The sequence below is a fragment of the Megalopta genalis genome, chromosome 2 (genome assembly GCF_051020955.1).
Source record: "Megalopta genalis isolate 19385.01 chromosome 2, iyMegGena1_principal, whole genome shotgun sequence".
NCBI classification, from domain to species: domain Eukaryota; kingdom Metazoa; phylum Arthropoda; class Insecta; order Hymenoptera; family Halictidae; genus Megalopta; species Megalopta genalis.
This window is the reverse complement of record NC_135014.1, coordinates 38725518-38749017: the sequence shown is the minus strand read 5'-3', so window position 1 is coordinate 38749017 and position 23500 is coordinate 38725518. Positions and strand designations below refer to the sequence as shown.

The 23500-nt window shown below is 33.2% G+C and overlaps 2 protein-coding genes across 5 annotated transcripts in view; both read right to left on the bottom strand.

The window, feature by feature from the left end:
- Positions 1-601: 601 nt before the first annotated feature.
- LOC117225528 (aminopeptidase N-like) lies at positions 602-6073 on the bottom strand. 3 transcript variants are annotated; one of them, XM_076519330.1, is made up of 9 exons: positions 5864-6018; positions 5066-5303; positions 4779-4952; positions 4513-4721; positions 3012-3613; positions 2331-2510; positions 1811-1963; positions 1645-1723; positions 602-1177 (listed from the first exon to the last, which is right to left on the bottom strand). In XM_076519330.1, the coding sequence occupies exons 4-9, from the start codon at positions 4588-4590 to the stop codon at positions 932-934; spliced, it is 1338 nt and encodes a 445-aa protein (XP_076375445.1). In that variant the 5' UTR covers positions 4591-4721; positions 4779-4952; positions 5066-5303; positions 5864-6018; the 3' UTR covers positions 602-931. The 3 variants fall into 3 exon arrangements, with proteins under 3 accessions (XP_076375445.1, XP_076375446.1, XP_033335065.2); XM_076519331.1 differs by having other exon boundaries at positions 5066-5263; positions 5864-5990; XM_033479174.2 differs by lacking the exons at positions 4779-4952; positions 5066-5303 and having other exon boundaries at positions 5864-6073.
- A 3073-nt stretch (positions 6074-9146) lies between these two features.
- Positions 9147-23500, bottom strand: part of LOC117225525 (putative aminopeptidase-2) — a 40202-nt gene continuing 25848 nt past the window's right edge. For both annotated transcript variants that reach the window (XM_076519324.1, XM_076519325.1), the window contains exons 16-32: positions 21515-21867; positions 20358-20635; positions 19632-19801; positions 19378-19539; positions 19154-19300; positions 18970-19048; positions 17494-18035; positions 16992-17150; positions 16237-16530; positions 14737-14920; positions 14499-14655; positions 13640-13902; positions 11964-12619; positions 10766-10945; positions 10239-10391; positions 9989-10067; positions 9147-9551 (exon numbers count right to left, since the gene is read on the bottom strand). In XM_076519324.1, coding sequence (XP_076375439.1) covers positions 9318-9551; positions 9989-10067; positions 10239-10391; positions 10766-10945; positions 11964-12619; positions 13640-13902; positions 14499-14655; positions 14737-14920; positions 16237-16530; positions 16992-17150; positions 17494-18035; positions 18970-19048; positions 19154-19300; positions 19378-19539; positions 19632-19801; positions 20358-20635; positions 21515-21867 — 4090 coding nt within the window. In that variant the 3' untranslated portion in view covers positions 9147-9317. The remainder of the gene's footprint in view (positions 9552-9988; positions 10068-10238; positions 10392-10765; positions 10946-11963; positions 12620-13639; positions 13903-14498; positions 14656-14736; positions 14921-16236; positions 16531-16991; positions 17151-17493; positions 18036-18969; positions 19049-19153; positions 19301-19377; positions 19540-19631; positions 19802-20357; positions 20636-21514; positions 21868-23500) is intronic.

The following is a 23500-nucleotide window of genomic DNA, read 5'->3' as shown; positions in this document are numbered from 1 at the left end:
GTATGGTGTTACTTTTTACGATCATTTGATCACCCTATCCCTTGAGTCCACATTTACAATGTTATTCTGTAAACAATCGCGGAGATGAAAGTATAAGAGTTAGGTAACAAGTAATTTATTATAAAAAGTTTATATAAAAGTGATAATTGAAATTAAACTGTCCTAAACTGAAGGAGGTGGATACGTAAATTAATCAGACACTGAATTTAAGAAAAATTTCAATTGTTTGTTATTTAAAAAGAAAAGAAACGTTTGTAACAAAATGAAGTGAAATTCGACTAAATTATTTCTCTCCGAAGAAATTTTAATTTTAATTTCTCCGTCCGTCATTAAATGACATTTCATTCCGTGATTAACGTTGATATACGATTTGAAGTAAGAAAGTATAACAATTTTTATAAATAATACAGTGATTAGGTAGTAGATCGTTTGAACCAGAATATTGTAAAAATAAATGTTCGGGTAAGATAATTGACGACAATAACGATGATACAATACGATTAATTCACGTTTATAATTACTAAAGTTTTCATCCAATTCACAAAAAATTCGGTTCTGCAGATATTATTGAATGGCACAATAAATGTAAGCAAAAATTGAATATATTTGATTAGTCTCATTAGCCTCTTTAATACATAATAACAATGTTTGTTCACATTTTTACAAAACTATACCTATATTATTAAACTGTTCAATACAATAGTATTGTAGTTTACATTATGTAATAATTCATTTACATAAAATAATACACTTTTTTACTAAGCCTTTCATGGGTACTGAGAACTATGCTTCCCACTCACTTTTAGTGCACATATGGATCACCAGACTCAAATATTCCCACTGTTGAAATGTGCTGTCATCTTGAAAATTCATATTGTACCCATGAAAGGGTTAATCAACAGTCTTTCTATGTATCACCTCAATCTATCTCTTAATGTGATAACACATATGTGATGATTGTAAATATTGTCACTGATATTATACTAAAACTATTGAGATTAATTTTGGCGTTTAGCCTTGCATCCCACATTGAAACGGTGCTGTTTAATTCTTTAAATATATTATTGGCATTTACAACGTACCAGTTGTGGTTTGTTCTTGCAGTTTCAACTGTCTTGTCAAGCTCAAATGAAATTTCAGGCATGTATTGCTTGAGGCAATTTCCAATCATCTCCAGCTATAACAACAAAAACTGTTTTTGTATCAAAGGATTAATTTATATTGCTCATTTGATAATGCTTTAGATCAACCATAAAGTTTGATGCACTAATTTCGTATAAAAAAATTACAAATAATTCAACCAGGAATTTAATTTTGTCTGAATGTTAAGGATATTATTAGTTGCATGAACAAATTCCAGAGGATAAGGTTGCATTATTTCAAAGGGTTAATTCATTCATGAAAAACATGACTTCTCAAGATCGTTTTTTTAAAGAAGATTTCAAGTTCACCGGTATTTTTTTCTAAATGCAACCTTGCACTTTTTTGATTCATATTCTTACAGAGGACGAAATGACAAATTCTAAACCCACTTGAAAAATATACTGTTTCGCTTAACGCTACTGTTCTCCTTCGCAACGTTAAAAATGAATCATAACACTTAACTAGCAATGTCTGCGTAAATATTGATGTTAATTAACATACATCTTTCAATTGTTGTTGCGTGGAAATATGAGATGCAAGTTTGGAGAACACGTTCCGGACACTGTTCCATTCGCCGTAACTGGAGAAATAAAAATAAATGCATGTAATCTAATCGCCTAAATTTTTGTAATAGGAAACAACAACAGAATTTTGTTTTTATGCTCACTATTCGTAAAGTCTCTTGTATTCATTCACCAGGAAGATCAACATCACGTCCACTCCAACTTTTCCAGCATTGTAGATAGACGTTAGGGCTATATCGACATCTTGTTTTCGAATACCAGAAGTATAAGATCCATTTATCACACGGTTTATGTACCTATGACATGCCGAAAGATATCGAAAATAAAAATTCAGGATAATATCAGGTTTTTTAATACAAAATATTGGTAACAAATCTCCAATCATTTGTAAATCACATTTCATGTTACATTGACGATAATCAAACTTTTCTTTTTAATATCTTTTCATCCTTTATAAATTGCTAAATATACTTGCTATAATTACCTCGAATTAATATATAATTAATTATTAAAGATCACATGTTTGCATAACAAAAGTATAGTAAAATTGACAAGATTTTTCACCAAATGCAATAAATTAATGAGTAATTTCAACGTCTGTTAATCATAGCTATTAACATCATTAGAATGATCATAAAATAGATGGTCTTTTATAATACTTACGACCGTAGAATTTTCTCATTCCTATTACATCCAAGCGCCTCCAAGATAGTTTTCTTTTCCGAAGCAAAATCAGCTTTTAAGTACTGTCCCCACATAAAATTCCACTCATTGACATCTGCATCTCTCATCGCTGTGCAGTACACTGCAGCTCTCGCGTTTGGTGAAATATGATTGGGCAATCTATAAAATGTATAATATGATGACTAAAAAGTGTTGCTAGAAGTAACTGTCATAGGATACATATTACAAGATATAACTACACAAGTTTCTTTATCGCTTTTTGTGCTGATCATAATAATGAAAATAAAAAATGCTACCTGCTGAATATCATTATTTAATAATAGTATAAATGCATATAAATACTTATGGCATTACACCACTTCATTTCTGAAAACATATTGCACCACCTTCTGTGGAAACTATCTATTTCTATAACAATTCATGCATATGAAGAACAACAACTTTAAAACTTGGAAAGACTTCGTTTTAAAATAAAATTTCTCAAAAGATAGGAACGACAGAGACAATTAATTTGCAGATATAGTATAGCAGAACTTAAAGAAACCCTTCTTTGAAGAATTGAAGAATGGAGGGACAATTTGTATCCAATGATTCGACAAATTAATTGTATCACGAATGGTAATATAACCATATGACCATAACAATGCAAAAAATGCATACCCCATAAACGTATTCAATTTGAAATTAATGTACAATTGCTTTGCTTTCTTGACGCAATCCTTGCCCTCCGCTTTGCACCTCCAAGTCAAAATCAGTTCTCTTTTCAATTGCTTTAAATGATCGTCAATTGAATTCTCGAAATCAAGTGAAGAGTAGATTTTCGACGTTAAATGCAAAATGTATGATTTTATGACAGAAGTCAGATTGTCCTGTTGACCATAGGATCTTTGTAGCAAGAAATTAATTCCATTGAAGAATGCTTTCCATGGGAGATATTCCTTTTCATTTCGTAAATAGTCGGTACATTCAAACGTCTTATCATAGGATATTTTTGTTGCTCGAGTCAGATTTAAAGCATCGTCGATTAATTGAGCACGATTCGTTACGTGGAGTTTGCTGTAATTTTTCTCGTACAACGCACTGATCAGAAGGTGGCACGAATGACTGTCGTATTTAATGCGGTAGAAGCCGTTTTGTTGAACGTTCGAAACGAACGACACTGAATCCCCCGCAGATATATACGTTTTCTTCTCTCCCATACATTCTACTGGCGATGTCCTTGCGAAGTTGGATGCCGAGGAAGTAGCGATGCTCATAGGTACCTAAAACATTACGTTTCTTGAGTCGTAACAGAATCGATACTGCAAAAGACAATTTGAAGTGAATTTAGGAAGAAAGAGTATTGCCGCACTCTTGCCGTACTGCAGTTACTGAAATATTCGGAAACGGAATAACTTTTGCATAGTTGCATTTTTAAGTTTCGGTCAGATTAGTTTACTAGACGATGTCTAAACAGATATATAAAAATGTATAATAAAAAAATGAAGAAGTTTATGTGTCTTAAATTTTTTATCTGACGGTGAGTCTGGAACGAAAATTTAAAAAATTTCTATGCATGTTAAAAATTTCATCGAAGTTGACCAGCGTAGAACGTACAATGGAGTCACAGGCATTGAAAGGTATAAATACATCACCTAATTTTTAACGGTTATTAGATTTCTAAATCACGAGAAAGTAATTTTTCTGATTTTTAATTGTTTCTAGCTCATAAAAACGTTAACAATGCGAAAATCTACGAAATACATTATTTACATCTTCGTACTAGGCTCAGAAAAAATAATTTAACAACATCGCTTTGATTGTCATTTAACCAATTCTAATATTTGTACTTCAAGTTTTCTACATGTATCTTATGTACAACAATTAGCTTGTAAATAGTAATTGCCTATACATTCAACAAATAAAAACATTTTCTTGATATGATTTCTTGGAAACAAATGAATTTTTTAAGAGATTACGATCATAAATTTAACAAAACAATTTACATATACATTTATATCATATCAAATAATGTCCACTATATAGTCAAAAAGTGTTTGTATCAGTTTATGTGATCTATTATATCATTCAGCTTTTATCTGAAACTTTTTTTGGTATTGTGAACAGTTTCAGCTTTATTTTTTCATTAATCATTTAGAATTGAATTATTTATGAAATATACCTGCTTTAGACGTATGTCTCGATCAATTCGATCTGCATATACAATGGGATTTCCAGCTTCATTAGTCCAAGAGTCCATTATCTTTTCGATAGATATTCCCACGCCTCCATCAGCACGTGATTCATTAATTACTTCGTCAAAGGTTTGCCAGAGATATTTTGGTGTTGTCGTACTGTACTTATGTCGATTAATTGCTTCCAGAAAAACATCTGTAAATTGATCAATGACCACTCAAAATTAACTACTTTCTTACTTTAAGTTATTACTTCTTCTCCATTTTCGAAATTCTTCAGTGAATGTTTGTATGCATCTTTCGTGACCATAATTGCAAGCCCGTCTGTTTAATTCAGTTCTTAATAATACTATCGAGTTGTCATCATTCGAACGGCCTTCATAACCGATTATTCGTATATATTATCGATGAGTGATAACACAAAGTGCTGCAATAATTCATTAAAAATATTTACGTCGTTTCGAGGCATAAACAAATCATATTAAAAATTATATATCTGAAATGTATGTAGAATTTTAATTAATGAAATATCAACCGAACCTTAAAATCTTTATGATATTCGTCATGATCAGAAAAATGCTGATCGAGATAAGATTATCCAGAAAACGCAGGCCATCTAAATCTGTTTTATATTCCAAATCACTGTTTCTTGCCAAATTGAATAAATTGTCAATGACAGCAGCTTTATGCACAACATTTATGTCTTGATAGTTACGGCTTTTCAAGACATCAATGACACTATACCAGGAAGCATTATCGTAATTTACCCAGTGAAAACCTATGAGAATGATCGCGTACAGTACTTCAATTGTTCTGCTAATAATTATATGGTCACGAATGCTTCATTTCTAATAATAATGAACTGTGAAAATGCCTCTAATATTTCAAAAGTGTGATTCTTTATCCTTGCTATCATAAAGTGATATCTTTTTCATTTATGTGCGATATCATGTACATTTTATTTCTATTTACCTACAACTTTAAAATATAATTTTGCTTGGACACAAAATCTTTAAATTACTCCCTAAAATTAACTGTTACTTAACATTCATATTCTGTTCCGTTCCTGAAGTAATTCTTGTAATACAGAAACGGTAAGAATACTTTTACTTAAAAAAATGTCATTCTTACGTCAAGAAAGATTTTGGAATTTTTTAACAAATATGTTCGTGCTCGCGATTGTTTCTTTCAAAATTTTATTTTTTTCTAAACTTTAATTTGAAAAATCTTTTGTAATTTTAATTTTAAATTTATTTCTTTTTTCATCGTGATTTAATTGGATATATCGAAAAATTTAAAAGGGATCCTTGATTGGGCATTGATAATTTTTTTGATTACCTTCTGATGTATCGTTATTGGTGGCTGTAGTTAGATTTTCATGAACGGATAATGTAACACCAATGAACACTAACACAACACATAGAATATTCATAATAGAATCTGAATAATGTAACCTTGTTCTTTCACTACGTTAGTTTAGAAAATTTCAGTGATTGGTTTAAAAACTGTCATTACGGTTTGACTACATAGTCGAATACTACATGCATCGATACACTCAATGCTTATATACGTTCAAAGTTATCGGCTCTCTGCACTCGAGATTTCAATGATAAGTAAGATTTGCAGTGAAATCTACAACTTGTTATCTATTTTTGAACATGTAATTATCTAAATGGGAATGATTCATACAAAAAAGATGCTTCTGAAATTCTCAGTACATTCTGCATGAATCACATTTAAGTTAGTAATTGGAAAGAAATGTTCATACGTTGCGTCAATAAAAATAGTTTTACTGATCAATATATTACATGTGTTTGCATCAATAGACAAAATAATAAATATAATAATAGAAGTAATAAACATGTAAAAATATAAACAGTTTATTATAAAGTGTCCAATATCTGTACAATATTATTTTATTCATTTTTCTTTATAGAGTTATAGATAAACAAATATTTCCGAGAACTGAATACGCTTCGTACGTGGTGTAAAGTATGTTTTAGTCCTGAATTATTGATTTCAAATAATTGATTTTTTCATCAATGGTTACCATATCGATTGGATCGATTTGATATCTTATCAGAGGAAACACAAGATCAAAAGGGTATATCAGATAACAGAGGAGTTTTTCGACATGATTTCCTACAATATGAATTCGTAGAATGTGACTCATTTATAAGGGAGTCTAGAGTAAGTGCAGTTTTTAGCCAATTTTCTGATGGCATTTCATGTGCATACTTCGGTCTATTGATAATTTCCGAAATCTCTCGTAATGTTTTGCACTTATTATACAGATTTATAATAATTTTTCTTTCACTTTCAGTCATTTCCTTTTCCTTTTCGTTCCATTTTAGAACTACTAACGTTACATATATTAAATATAGAACACTATCTACTCTGACAAGGTCTCTAGATATACTAATGAGATTTATGTTGACATTAAACGGATTATCAGATAATCATTTTGTATACTATAACGGAATGCATCATGGAACAGGAACTGTATGAACACTTATTGCGTGTATATTTTCATTCATATTTAAGAGTTTTGTTAATAGTTTCATAAAGAATGTAAATAAACAATTTCTTTTTTATGACATTTATTTTGAAGATTTCAAAGAATATGTACATATCTTTTTTGTTAACACGTTTTTGTAATAAACATAGTTCTATAATGTTTTCGTTGAAATTGATTGCTGTACGAATACTTTTCTACACCCATTGTATGTATTACGCGATGCGTGTCAGGTGACATTCATATCAATAAATTTCTACATCACTCCAAGATACTATTATCCATGCACTTATCATACCAGTAGTATCTCTCGTAGGCTTATGTTGTTGTATTATGTTGTTGTATCGCTGTAATGATAAATTAAGACATTTCACAAAAATCAACCGTTTTTTTTCATTTTGGCGCAATTTCAACCTCCAATGGAGATTATTATGTGACTTAATATACAGTAGTGTTTACAATATGATATAAAAATTACATCGATAGATTTTTTAGGAAGGAATATATGATATTGCAAACAGTTTCTGTAGGTTTATGAAGGAGACAAGTAGTTGATAGTGGAAGGAAAAATCCCTTTTTCTCAATTTTTCTGTAAGTTTAGTACTATGTTATATACTGTTACGAGCCGAGGGCCAGGCAGGTTGGGTGACCGGAGGTTGCATGCAATTGGGATTTTTGATAGGGGTGCGTAGACCAGCCGATGCTTATTTCGTCACGGGTGGCTACCTTTAAGGATAGAACAGTATTTGGGGAAATTGGTATTAGGCTGCCTCGTAACTTTGTAAGAAGAAATATATCTTTATTTCTCTTTCTAGGTAAAGATATATCTTTGTGGGTTATACCAGCTACTGCTTCGAAATAGGAAATGGAAATAATTGAACTTGTAACCAAGAAAACTGGTAAAAGCTAATTTATTACGCGTTTTGGGTTTTTACGAATGTATGTAGGTGTTCGCGGATTCTATCGCGCTCTCAGCTTTTCGCACTGAATCGGCGGGGGCTTCTGATTTGATATCTACTACCTACTAGATTGTTCGAAGGAAAATTAAGAGTCGATCTCACTAGAGTTTCCACGTCGACGAATGACTCGAAACTAGCCCGATTTTTGGTCGCGTTTGGGCCCTTTATATAGTCAGATTTTCTCTGGAAAAATGGTAGTGGGGGTGTACATATGTGGTCCGATTCCAGAAACGTTCGTCGTCGTACCCCTTGGAGGTACTTGACTCGCGATATACAAATGAACCCCCGGTTGGCTGGCGCCAGCCTGGCGTATGCCTTCAGAAAGGAATATAAAAAATTCGTGGGAAGATTCTCCGTACGTTACAATACTATATAACCAAAGGTTATAACCATAGTTTGCATCCTGCTCTTCATTTTCGCAAGTGCAACCAGGATCATCTATTACGTTGATTTTAGAAAGTTAATAGACGGGGCTACGGTGACCGGATCTACATCCATTGATAGTTGTTGTTACCCGTTGAAAATTCATGTCAAAAAGCCACGGTTTTGTTTTCTCATCATAAAAGTGCTCGAATAAATTGGTGCCTCTGAATTTGCTTTCATTGATTAATGCATTATTAGTTTTTTGGTCACAGAAGATTTAAACATTTCGTTAGCCTGTGAAGGGAAAAACGAGACGATTCTAAATGTAAGTTATTTAAGTTTTTGTGTGTATACTAGGGAAATTAATTTTTCTAATAATGATTTGCTGAAATTGACTTGGGAACTTTTACAATACAATGTGAAATCGTTTGCAAACTGTAAGACTTTGACGCTTTTCGGTAGACTGATGGTGCTTTTGTAAATATAAATAATAATTGAGCTCTAGATGTCTTCTTGTGGGATGCCATTGACAACTTACAAGTTTTTCGGGTGCCGCTGTCCTCTACTTAGATATTTCGAAAATGATTAATAACAATGACAATTTACATTACATACATAACGCTGAGCAGTGTAATCATGAGCTTGGGATTCTTATGATGAAAAAAGAATGTATACAAAAGCCAGGAAAAAAGGGTAAAAGTAACATTTAAGTAAAAATTGTTTTCTTAATTTCTTACAAATGGGATATTATGATTTCGTTCAGGACAATAATAAGAGCACAGAATCCTGTTGTTAATATTTTAAAAAATTATTTATTACTGTTCTGTATAATACAACAATACTGTATTTAATTATATTATATTATATAATAAAAATATATATATAAATATACACTTCTTTTTTTATTCATTTATGTATACCTAAAGTCTTGATATGAATCATCTCAATTCATTTATTAATGTAACATAAACGTGGTAATTGTAAATATTGTCACTGATATTATACTAAAACTATTTAGAGTAACTCCAGCACTTTTATTCCATTCTGCAATTACGGAACTCAAATGATGTATGAGATCGCGATTATTTTCGTACCAACGGAAATTATCTTTTGCAGTTTCTAATGCTGTCTGGAGTGTTGATGAAATGTCTTCCAGGTCTTCTGTTTTGGACGTTACAAACTTCTCCAGCTATAATAACAGATAATGTTTATCCTAATATAATTCACGAAAAGTTTGCAAAGGGGACGGGAAGATTAATCTCCTTGTTTGCTAATTTCAAAACATTTTCCTTTACACTAACCATAAAATCCTACGCATGTAAAATCCGTGTACAAATTACAACAAATGATTTAACTAAAATTGCAATTCTAATTGGAAAGTAACTGGTCTACATCAAATTTTTAATTAGATAAGCATGTGGTTAATGCATTATTATTAATTCTATAAGTAAACGCGTCTATATTTTTTTAATCCACAAATATACGTCAACGATTTTCAAACCTTTGCATTTTTGTTATAAATGAAATACGATCAGCGTATCAAAGATGACGACACAAATGAGAAATAATATTTAAATAAGAATGATTATACAAATGTTTAAAGTCACTAATAAAATATAAATATACCTTTTGCAATTGCTCTAATGTGGAAATACGAGGTGCTATTTTGGTGAATAGACTTCCAACGCTATCCCATTCGTCATAACTGAGGAAACAAAAACAATATGCAATGAAAATGCTATTGATATAAATGATATCACAATAAAAAATGATAAATGATATTGCAATAAAAGAACGCAACGTAATCTTTTTTGTATTTTAAAGTCACAAAATACTTTCCCGTTTGTAGTATCTATAACGATATTTCCATACTCACTATGCAAAAATTGTCTCGTATTCATTGACCAAGTAATCTAACATCACGTCTACGCCAACTTTTCCAGCATTGCAAATAGATGTTAAGACCTTGTTGACATCTTGTTTTCGAATACTGGGAGTATTAGATATTCTGAACACACGTTGAATGTACCTAAGATACGACGGAAGATATCAGAATTGAAATTTCAGAATACATATTACTAGGTTAGATTCTTTCGTCGGTTTATTATATTATTTCGTGTATAAGGACTATTCCATACGAGGAATTCTTTTTACAGATGATTACCTGATACTAATGAACGCGAGATTTGAACGGTGCAATTTGAAAATAGGTTAGAACGAGATATCATGAAATTGTAATATTCTTGTAGGCATACTTACAAATGATTGTTTATACTATAACAAATACATATTGTAGTAATTAAATAGTAAAAATTAAGCTTAAAAAGTTTTGGTAACGTTGAATAACCATAGCCAATCATTAGTGAGAAAAATGTTTATAAAAATAGAAGTTCTTTTACTTACGTTAGTAGAGTATTATTATCTGTGGTACATCCAAGAGCCTCCAAGATAGTTTTCTTTTCCGAAGCAAAATTAGTTTCTCCGTAACGTTGCCACATGAATGTCCAATCATTGTAATCTCCAATTCTCATCATTGTACAGTAAACTGCTGCCCTCGCGTTTACCGAAATAGTATTGGGCAATCTATAAAAATTCATATACATATAAATAGAAATTGCATGTATATATATATGATGTCTAAAAGGTGTTGCTTGAACTAATTCTCATAGGACACGTGATACAAGAAATAAATACACAAGTTCCTTTATTGCTTGTGTATTGCTTGTGCCACCTAAATATCTCCTCTAATTGCAGGGGTACAAAAAAATTTTTTATGCTATTTCAATGGTTTGGAAAAACCATCGTATTGCAAAGAAAATTTTTTTCTACAATTATTTTTTCCGAAGTTTTCAAGGTCATCGATGTTTTTTTGCGTATAATTGTATTTTTTTTATTGCATCGTGTAGCTGATGTAAAAATATGTTTAGTTATATACACTATATGACCTTGAAATGACCTTCGAGACCAAAAATCAAATGGAAACGACAAATTTTTGTCTATCGAGATTTTTGAGACGAAGACGTCGTTCGAGAATCTGTAAGTGTATATAAACATGTTTACTATATATGGTATATGCAGTTCACATATATTTAAATACTTGAAACATTATATCATTTTATTTCTGAAAACCAATTGTAGGAACTACCTACTTGTATAATAGTTGAGGGTAGCGTAGCCAGTTACTGTGGATTGACCAACTGCAGTGTCTTTGATATTAAATTTTTTATTCAAGGATAGACAGAACAACAGAATACAAAAATTTAATTTGTTTTGTTCGATAAATATAAAGTTAATTATGCCCGAAAACAAACAATAGGAATTTGACCAATTGGGAGATCCCCACAGTATTCGGTTACATTAGCCTATGCATATGAAGCATGATGCACACACTTGAAATTTGACTCACATTCAAATAAAATTTCTCAAAAACTGGGGATAACGAAGAAAATTAGCTTGCTGATTTAGCATAGCAGACGTTACAGGAACTATTCTTTGAAGAACTGAAGAGCCGAAAAACGATTTGTATCCAATAACTCGACACACTAATTGTATCATGAATGGTAACATAATCGTATGACTATAATAATGCAAGAATGCTTACCCCATAAACACACTCGTTTGATACTCAATGAACAAGTCATTCGCTTTCTTAGTGCAATCCTTGTCCTCCGCTTTGCACCTCCAAGTCAAAATTAGTTCTCTGCTTAATTGTCTTAAATGATCGTCGTTGGTCGAATCTTCGAAATCAAGTGACGTGTATATTTTCGACGTTAAATGCAAAATGTATGATTTGATGAGAGAAGACACATTATCCTGTTGACCCTCGGATCGTTGTAACAAGAAATTAATTCCATTGAAGAATGCTTTCCAAGGGAGATATTCCATTTCATCACGTAAGTAATCGGTACATTTAAACGCCTCATCATAGGTTATTTCCGATGCTCTAGCCAGATTCAAAGCATCGTCGACTAATTGTGCACGGTTTGTTACGTAGATGTTGCTGTAATTTTTCTGGTACAACGCGTTGACCAGACTGTTCCACGAATTATTGTCGTACTTAACGCGGTAGAAGCCAGTTTGTTGAACGTTCAAAAGAAACCATTTTGAGTCGTATACTTGAATAGTGATTGGCATGCGTTCCAACCAAAAATTTGTCGGTGTCGTTACAAAATTGGGTGTAGATTCAGTCGCAACGGTGATAGGTATCCAAAATGGTACCTGTTTCGGGTTACCGGTACTGGTGTAGGTGAATCGTTTCTGCAACAGGCAGTTTGAAGTGTATTCAGGAAAAATGAGTATTAACGTACAGTCACTGGAATATTTGGACACTTTTTAAAATGGAATAACTTCTTCAAAACTAGACCAAGTGACTTGAATTTTGTTAGATGTCAGAGGGACTAGTTTACTAGACAATGTCTAAACAGATGTGGTAACCCATATGCATACTGAAAATTTTGATCGAAATCGGTGAAATACTACAAGCATTGTGAATGATATAAATATCTCCTAACTTCTAACAGTTAACAGATTTCTTAGTCGTGGAGAACTGCAATCTTTTGATTTTTAATTGTTTGTGGTTCATGAAAAGGTTAGCCGATGAAATTAGTTAGTTGATGAAATTTTCGGCAAGCATATAAGTTACAAATTCTTACTAAATGCATTGTTTTTCTAGGCTATGATAAAAAAAGTTAAAAAGCAACACTTGATTTATCATTTCAATCAATTCCAATTTTTGCATAAACTTGTTTAGGGATTGTCTAGTAAACTACCAACATCTGAAAATATAATTTAACGTGCCGTCAAGTCATTTAGTCCAATTTGTAAATCGTTATTACTTTTTAAATGTGTCAGAATATTTTAGTCATTGACTGTGTACGCAATCGTCATATTCAATATGTTAGTATTTCATCTTTCGTTAAAACGTTTGGGAACTTTTGCTACGTGACATTTCTGCTTTATTTGTATCTGCAAATTACTCTGGAAAATATAAACACTAAATCTTTGGCACGGGAACGGGCTATACACTCAAGATATGAGTACATGATACACACAGTATCACAAGTGCATAAGAATTCGTTATTTTGCTTCATATAAAATAATATTCGTCATGCTTGCATCTACTTAAAACTACTTATATCAGATTATGTGATCTATAAATCCATTTATCTCTTATCTGATATAATTTTTGGTACTGTGTGAACAGTTTTGGAAACGAATAATGCACTGGGACTTTATCTTTTATTAGTCATTTAGAATTCAATTATTTATGAAATATACCTGTGTTAATTTTACTATTTGGTTATCACGATCTGCATATACAATGGGATATCCAGCTTCATTAGTCCAGGCGTCCATTATTTTTTCGACAGATATTCCCGCGGTTACATTCACATGCGTTTCATTAATTATTTCGTCAAAAGCTTGCCAGAGATCTTTTGGTGTTGTCGTGTTGTACTTATGCTGCCGTAAGTATCGCTTGATTGCTTTCAGAAAAACATCTTTACCGAATGAATGCTCTACCATTCGCAACATACTAGATCCTGCAAATTGATTAATTGTGTGCACTAGGTTTCAGTCAAGTAACAATTTAACAAAAAATATTGATTCTTCCTAAAATATGAAAATTTATATCGAATCAAATAATTATAGACTCAGACTCGATACTTTTACCTACGCAGCGTAAATAACTTTGTGATAGGCACAGAGTGTCGGCTAATTAATTTTAAATCTCACTCCAAAATGTGAAAATCGCACTGTTGTCCTGCGATTATCATTACAGTATAACGATTAGAACTTTATTGATTCTAATCATTTCTTGCAAGAAAAAAATTTACTTTTACTGTGCACCTACAGTTACTTGAGTTCTTAAATATCGATAACAAGAGAATTCGATTTGATTTCGACTTATAGAATCGAAATGTCATTCATACTGAACAGGTTATTACAGATATCAGAAGTACGACTCATCAAAGTGTGGTGAGGGGTCATTGAAGGGAAATTCTTTAAACGGTGGTCTCGTTATAATTTTTCCTATCATATCAATTATTGATTGCATATCCGGAATAATTAAAAAAGTTTAAGCTGTTATAAATTTAGCTTACAAAAAGCTCGAGTGCTAAGAATACTAATCACTTACCTTTTCCATACGTAATACCGTCGAAAATGTCTTCAATTTCATAGGGTGAAGTGACAGGCTTGTTCATGGGATGCGATGTTGTGTAATCATCTTCCAGCATGGCTTCTTGTAGTTCATTAACCACAAAAAGTTCATTAAATTTATGGCTAGGTTGCAACTGTAACAAGTAGAAATTTCATAAAGAAATATATCCAGTTATCACCGCTATTAGAAATCGAAGTTAATTAGAGGATCGTACTATATCAGAAATGATCCACTGTATGTACTCAGCGAATCCTTCGTTAAGCCAAGTGTATTCCCACCAATCACAGGTCACCAAATTTCCGAACCACATATGAGTCAGTTCGTGCGCTATTATGGTTGTAATATAATCTTTAAACTTAGCTGATGTGACTGCATCATTATACTGAATACCATAATCCCTGCAAACATAATTATTCTTAAGATTAGACTGCTTTCGGCGTGACAGGATGATCGTCTGACCATTAGCCGTTCGTGGGATTTTATCTTATTAACGCAAACGACTTTTGTAGAGAAAGTAATAAAATTTAAGAATCCATAATAACATTGTTGAATTGTGTTGAAAAAGAAACTTCAGCCTCGGACAAAAATTAATCTATCGTGTACTTAGGACTGAGATTCGAAAATATCAGTTTACATTTCCGCCGGTTCCATCAGCGCGCACCGATGGTGATGTAAACTGTATATTATAGATACCGCGATATATCATCGCCGGTGTCGTTAGAGCACATCGTGCTGTGACTGTTAGTGATCCCAGTATCGCGTATACAATGTAAAACGTGATGAATCACCGTCTTTGATTGGTGGAGAAGACCACACCAAAACGAGTATATAAGCAGGCGATTTTCAGATTTGGTCGCTCAGTCATTTCGTACATATACCTTCTCTCAAATAAAAGTAAAAATAAAACTTTTAAGAAAAAGAATTAATATCATATTCATTTGAGAAATAATCCAAACCATAATCCCAATAAATTGTTTTGTATGTATGTAAATGTATGTATATGTAAATAAAGCAGATTTCACGTTATCGAGATATTAATAACACTCGTGTGTTACTTATCTAGCAGCTACTCAACATGGTTATCAGACACTTACCAATCAATTCAATCAATTACTAACTAATTAAATTTGTTATATGCCCTCAAAAAGGAGAGTCTATTAAAACTTGAAGATTTAATAGTCAAGTGACTTCGCACTTCTTGCTCATTTCATGAAAATAATAGATCGAAGATCACAATATTATAATAATGCTGTAATGATGTGCTGTTTTTAAGAATTTATTTGGTAATTTTCATTAACAATTTTGATGCTATAAATCTATAATAGCGTAATGTGCCAGTGGAAAAGTAAAAAATACTTCAAGTATAATACAAACAAATATTTTAAAACGAGTGCAAATTGAAAGGTTTTATTAGCAATAAGTTAATAGATGTTATAGTTAATAGATAATCTGTAATAATACAGATTAGAAAGTGCAATGGTCTATAAAATCCCATAGATCTTAACTGAATGAACTGGAAATGTCTTATTGAAGGCAGTTAAGATTACAATGGTTCCCTTGGTTTGTGTCGGTAGAATCGCGGCGGAAAATAAATTTATATTTAACTAATTTATTATATTTAACTTTCCTATAGAAACATTCACGGAGGTCAGCCAGAAATTTGTAAATATTGTATCAATATAAAGCGACTACAGATATCAATGAAATCGCTTACCTAAACGTAGCAAGACCCCAGTTTTCCATAGCACCCTGTGAAAAGTCTGGAATTGCCACCAAATCTAATTTTGGTAAAGCGTATTCTATATCTGTCATGTTGTGCAAATATTCAAGGAACCGTTTCGCAGCTGTTTGAGCGTAGTCACCACTTGATGCCATATGGGGCGCACTCCACACTTTTACATTTGTATCTTCACTCCTTACTGGTTTGAAGTCGGAAACGACAAATGCAACTAAATACGTCGACATCGGTACACTTTCATTAAATGTTTCCCACATGCGACCTGGATCACTAAATAGGACGTTTCAATTATTACCAATTTTGTGGAATACATAGAGATAACTACGAATGCAAGACAATTTTCAAATGGAATTTCATAGAAGCTTCTTTACTTATGAGTTCTATAGTTACATTTTGAATGATTCTCACTATTTGATTGATATTTATATAAATTCTGATTATAAACGACACAGAGTTTGAGTATATATTTAATTGCATTAGTAATGATATGAAATTATATTGAATAAGGGTAATAGAAAGACATGGTTAAATCTCGGTGAAGTTAGTCGCCTACGGTGATTCATATAAAGTTTCGTACAGTGTTAGGTACACACATTCAACACAAAATTCCATCGTCAGAATGTCATCGATAGCTTGTGAATAACGTAGAATTGTTTGATTATGCAATTTCTGTAATTGATGTTTGTAATGTGGGAAAGTATCAAAATCAATTATAAGAATAATATACTCACTTCGATGGCGTGACTTTTATCGAGGGCATATTACTGAGAGCGGTGTAATGAACAGGCCTCTCGATATTTATTGTAAACTTAGCCTTATATGCTGGCTCGTCGAAGCAAGGAAATGCCATTCTAGCATATGTGGCTTGGAATTGGGTTGTTGCCAACCAACTGTAAGTCATTAAATTAAATAAATAATGTATTACACGGATATACAATTGTTATGTACTGAGTTAGTATCCAAATTAATAACTCTTGACATTTAGAATATTAAACGAATTTATGATTAATATTATGCAGGGTGCCTTATGATTAATATTATCAGTCGCCACGGGATTTGAAATATGTTTTCAACAAAAGTACATTGGTGCGATGAAAAAAACTTTGACAAATATGATTTTTTCAAGCAGAAATCATTTTACGTTTTTTTAAACAACACCATATATATTTTCTTTACGATATTTTTAAGCTACGGAGAAATATCAATTCAATGGTGTAAATTAGTTATACTTACTGTATCTTTTTGCTACTATCTTCATAGTAGCTGCGATAAAAGCCTACCATATCGTCATTCAGGATACCGGTATATTCAATCTCAAGAATAATTGCTTTATTCTGTACGAAATGGTCCGTAAATACCGTCAGCATTTCGGTTTCTTCGTTCAGAACGTGTTCACCCAGTACATTTAATTCTTCTCCAATTGTCAAATTCCCTTTACTATTATAGACCTTTACCAGTGTTATGGTCAGCCCATTACTGTTAACAACTATACGCGACGTAGGTTCCAGAGACTGCATTTCTATTTGCACTTTACCGTTGAAGGTGAAATTTCCTTCTTCGATATTCGGGGATATGGTGATATTATACTTCAGTGGAGAATACAATTTAGGTAAGCGATAGTTCGTGTCTGGATAATTAACTTCCAACCATCTGTGCATCTCTGGAATGTACTTCTCAGCCCATTTTCGCTCATTATCAGCAGCATTCTTAGCGGCAATGAAACTGTCACTGGCTGATGGATCTTTTACTCTTAACCAATTAATGAGTTCGACGAACTGTAATTAAAATGTAATTTGAAAACAACTGCCTTATATTTAAAAGATATAACTATATATAAAAGCTGGATATCAGAAAGCTTTTTTAAGAAAGAAAAATTTTTTGTAACCACATGATTAAAGTAACAACGATTGGTAAAATATAACGATTCTGATTGACCGAAATCGTTTTACGTCACTGATGATCACCATTGATAATGAGTATCCTATTTCGCTTATTCATAACAGTTATCGATGAGAGAAATTTAATAATATCATGATAGTGTGAAGTATTGTTTTACATTCGATCGAAATACAATTTCCATTATGAATAACTGTTTATAAGTGACCGAAATAAGTTGCACTCTCCAATACCTATTATGATCAACCAAAAGAAATATTACTGCTCCATAATCATTACAAGCAATGAACAAGAATTATCGATTACTTATAATAATTAATTGTAATATAAAATGTTTACTCTCCATTTATACGAACAAAATTTTGAACAATGCTTAATACTGCGAACTTCTACTGAAGTCCTATTATTTGAACTACTATCCAGCATCACTTCAATTATGTGAACAATCTATTGTTATCATCTGAGAAATGAATTAAGTGTTCGGTTAAATCCATTTGTCTGAACGCGAATTCTGGTTATTTGAATGAAAAGTTACAAGTGATCAGCGGACTCCTATTATATGAACGATTGTGTCCTGTGAATGGTTGTCTCCTGCCGAGTTCATATAAATTCTACTGTAACTACATACATAAGCATAGAAATTCTTATAGACAGTAGTGTCTTTATAAATTCTCTTGCATTAAATAAAATTGCATTCAATAATTGGATTGCTTCATTTGTAAGTGCACTAGATCGCATCAAATGAATTAAGTAATTATGATCAATTCTTGGGGATACTCTACGTATCCGCTTAAAAAAACGTATGTAACCTACCTCTGAATATGGTTTATCAGCAGTCACTCTTTTTGCCAATGTGTTAAGGATACTCTTGATTTCCGAATAACCTCCGTAGCTGTTAACAATGCATCACATAACAATAACTATCTTATAACTATAACTGTCTTATAACTATCTATAACTCTACTTAGGTCATTGTATCAGAATGTATTTTACTTACTAATCGAACATCTTATCATAGTTTTTCTTAATGAAATCCATCACAGTTTTAGCCCCTTCTAGACTAGCTTCGATCACGTAAGAAAATACGGCACTACTGTCTTCTTTTCGTACTTCTAACTTCACACTTATAGCTTTCAGAAGTAACCTTTGATTCGAAATAATAAACGTTTATAGTTTGTCTTTTGTATTCGATGTAAATAGAATCGTTAAAAGTAAACTTACTCGTAGAGGAATTTTGGTTCCGTTGTACAGGCCAGAGATTGAAGGATTAATGCTTTGTCCGAAGCCATAGTACTTGTGTTGTATCGCATCATCAATGTTTGCCAGTTTGCATTTTTCTTAGCTATTACGCAATAGACAGTACTTCGATAATTCGGTGAAATGCTGTAATTAAGGTACATTGAAATATATTTGCATCGAATTTACCGAGGGCATGTCTTTCAAATTTAGGTATTGTGACTACATTGAATACTAACTATCGTTTAAGGAATAATTCTGCGGCATCAGTTTCACAATTTCCAACTTCCATTTCGCAAGCCCATTTGCGAAGCTGTATTTTTAAAAGTTTTGTTGTATGTGAATCTTTGGGGTTTTCAGTGAAACCGTATCGTTCATATATCGGAGTGATGATTCCGGTTACATATCTCTGCAACAGACGATTCCATTTATGACAATGAAACATTCTTTTTATTAGCTCGCTATGGAAATTTGTTAGAAATACGAATATAACATGATAACGATAAGATACCCGGATATGTATTTATCCTGACAATGCTGGTTTACTGAAATTTATCTATGCAATCTATTTTGTTTTTTGTATTTTTAAGAACAATGGTTTTAGATATATGTATACTTTTAAGAAATAATCTTTTTAATTTAAAAGATTTTCACAACAAAAGTAGTAACAAAGAAAGTTTCAATAATGTCAACATTAATTTTGTTCCGTAATATTTTTTTCATGACTATATTCCGAAGAAGTATTTAGCCCTTTTGAAATAACTATCGTGATATATAAAATGCATATCACGAATACAGAGAATTGGAACTGCATTGCAGGTTGAATAAATGTTTAATGTAGTAACAATCTCGAAAGTAAATTGAGTCGAGCATTGTAAGAATATGTAGAGTAACTTACGACATGAGAACAGATAAGAAAAATAGAGTACTAAGATGGAAAACTTGTCATAAAGTTAGTATCGTACTTTGAAAGCGCCATATGCATCCCTGCCTTCGAATTGTCTACGTAGATAGGTCAATCCGGTGAAGAATGCTTTTAATGGAATATAACTAATTTCGTTGACCAAATACTGTGTTGCAAATAGCATGATGTTGTTATTAACATTCCCATTTCTGGCAAAGTTCATTAAATCATCGATGATCGCGGCTCTGTTGATTTCGTCTATTTTGTCGAAGTGTTCAGATTTTAAGAACTTGATTATTTGGTCCCAATAATTGTCATCGTAATTTACACGATAGTATCCTGAAACGAAGTATTAATTTGAATTTTTTTAAATATTTTAGCTTGACGATTAATTGAGGGATATGAGAACTTAACTGTACGAAATTAGAAAAAATGCAAGTAACGTTATTCTTTTAGGATTATGATTCATAAAACGTTTTAAAAGATAAGAAAAGCACATAAAATGTAGTTACTACTGATCTTGATATTTTTGGTTACTTGAAACTGTATCGTACGTGTTTTGCAGTGAAATCAGCAAAAGTTCTCAAAGTTGAAAATTCGACATTTTGACAAAATTAATTTTCGCAAATTCTAGAAATAAACGAGAGCATTGAGTTATTGAGTTCATACAAATGTAAAGGCTTCTTCTACTGTTCATTGAAACATCAACATTTAATTTACTTAATTTCATAAATTATTTAGTAATAATGAAAATAATTAATTTACGTTCATTATAATAGCTGGTTATATATAATTTCTATATTGCGGATCTTCATGAAAATTATCATTTTTTGGAATAACTTTCTAAACATTTAAAGAAGGGAAAAATTTGTTATATTGACTAGAGAGTTCCTTTTATGGCGAACATAGAATAATACTACATCAGTATGCACCTTTCCTTGAACGCACATTTCCCAATCGAATGTGAAATCATAAAAGAGTTATTAATGTTCCATTCTGCATAATGATTCGATACTTATAGATAAATGCAATAGAGAACTGATCTATTTCATAACAACGAACATTAATTATCGGACGTTGTGTTTATTAACAATATTAAACCAACATTTAGATTCGCTAAAGTTGCCTCCATAATTGCATCAAGTGTTAATGTGGGTTGTGACCGGAGTATTAGCGTAAGCTGCGTTGAAGACAATAAATTCACCGTTTCATACTCACCCGATTGTCGAATATTAAATATGAATAAATCTGTTTCATTTCTCAGTAGATCGATAGAATCACTCATCTTGTTCAACCAATGCTTTGGCTTTGTATCATTGAAATTCGGTTCATTTAGACTTGTCCATGTAATAGGAATATTCCATACTGTTCTGTAGTCCGCCCCATTAATTAGAAATCTTTCTTGGTTTAATTTCAACTGATTGTAATTAAAGCTAACTTTTACTACAGGATACCCAGGTTGTGTGGTCCACGAATTCATGATATCGTGTATCGAATTCTTCATATTAACATCAGCGATTTCTTCTTTGAAAGCATCGAACAAATTTTCTGGCGTGGCTACACCGTATTGTCTACGAAATCAAACGATTGGAGAAGCGTTAGTGTACCGCTTAACTTGAATCATACAACATGAATGAAAATTAGTGAAATAGAGGATAGCTTTTGGATAGAAAACCTTTGAAACATAGGTTTCGTACTTTCGAAAATTACATAAGACATCAAGTGAAGTGAAGTTTAAGATGTTATTTTCTCTAATTGAATTGACTCGGAGACGTAAGAAACGCGCGGGCGGTGAAATGAACCCTTCCGGGGTTGTAAGGCCCGGATTGCACGGTGGACGCGTATATTCTTAAGTCGCCGATTGATTGCCCGCCAAATTAATCTTGGGCGATCGGATTCAATGTTCGACTAGTGGTTGCGCGTACTGTTGCGTGATTTGAAAGAATGAGGGCTTGTGCCTTATGAATGACTGCTTGCGGGATGACTGCTCGCGTGTACCGGGAGAATTGCAATAGACCCTTTTTCGGGTTTGCTCGGCTATTTATGGGTGGTTCCTCGTCGGAACTTGTCCTGGAGGGGGTAGGAAGCTAGTCGCTGGGTCGTGGAATCTCTGCGACCCTGGTTCATCCCCTGGAGATTCCGTCAGGTCAACCCAGGTAGCGGGCCCCGTCGCGCGCTCGACGTCGGCTGACCCTTCGGAAATTCCGGGTTTATGAGACCTTATGGCAGTCAAGGAAACGGCTTATTTACGATGAGTAAAAGGAAAGAAAAAACGTCTGCCTTGTGATTTGTGCCATGTCCGGATGGCATCCGGACAATCTGGCCGCCAAATGGTTGTGAAAGTGTCCTTGACTGCAGCCTAACTATGGTCACGTCCGTGTCGTAAACCCGGTCGCAAAGACTCCACGTGTTTGTTCCTTCGCGATGGAACATGCTCCCCCCCGTTGATCGGTACGATCGACTAACACGATTAACTATGAACTGTCTGTTTTTCCTTGATTCCCGTCGTACTGCGGTGAAGGTCCTGGATCGGGAAGTGGTGCCAGCTTCTTCACGTTTCGTTTGAAGACGCCGTTTGCGGTTCGAACGGTGACTGCTCTGATGATTCCATCAGCTCCTGGATGGACCTGCTGGACTCGTCCCAGGTGCCAGCATAAGGGAGGAGTGTTGTCCTCCTTCAGCACAACGATGGTCCCTTCTCGAATATGGTGTGAACCACTTGTCCATTTGTGGCGAACGTTAAGTTGGTGAATATACTCCTTGTGCCACCTGGTCCAGAAGTCTTGTTTCACCTTCTGGATGTGTTGCCAGGTCGACAATCTATTGTCCGGAGTTGCCCTGAAATCGGTCTCGGCAATGGCCGTTAAAGAGCTGCCAATCAGGAAGTGACCAGGAGTCAAAGGCGATATATCGTTTGGATCGGGAGAGAGGGGAGTGAGCGGACGCGAGTTTAAAATGGCTTCGATTTCGACTACAAAAGTGTTGAATTGTTCAAATGTGAACAACTCTTCACCTACGACTCGTTTGAGGTGATGTTTGAAGGCCTTTACAGCGGCCTCCCACAGTCCCCCGAAATGCGGTGACAGAGCCGGCGTGAAATGCCACGCGATTCCCTTCGTGGTGAGGAAGGTTTGCAATCTTTCGTCCGTTGGGAGGGTCCTGTAAATTTCCCTCAGTTCGTTGTCGGCCCCGACGAAGTTAGTC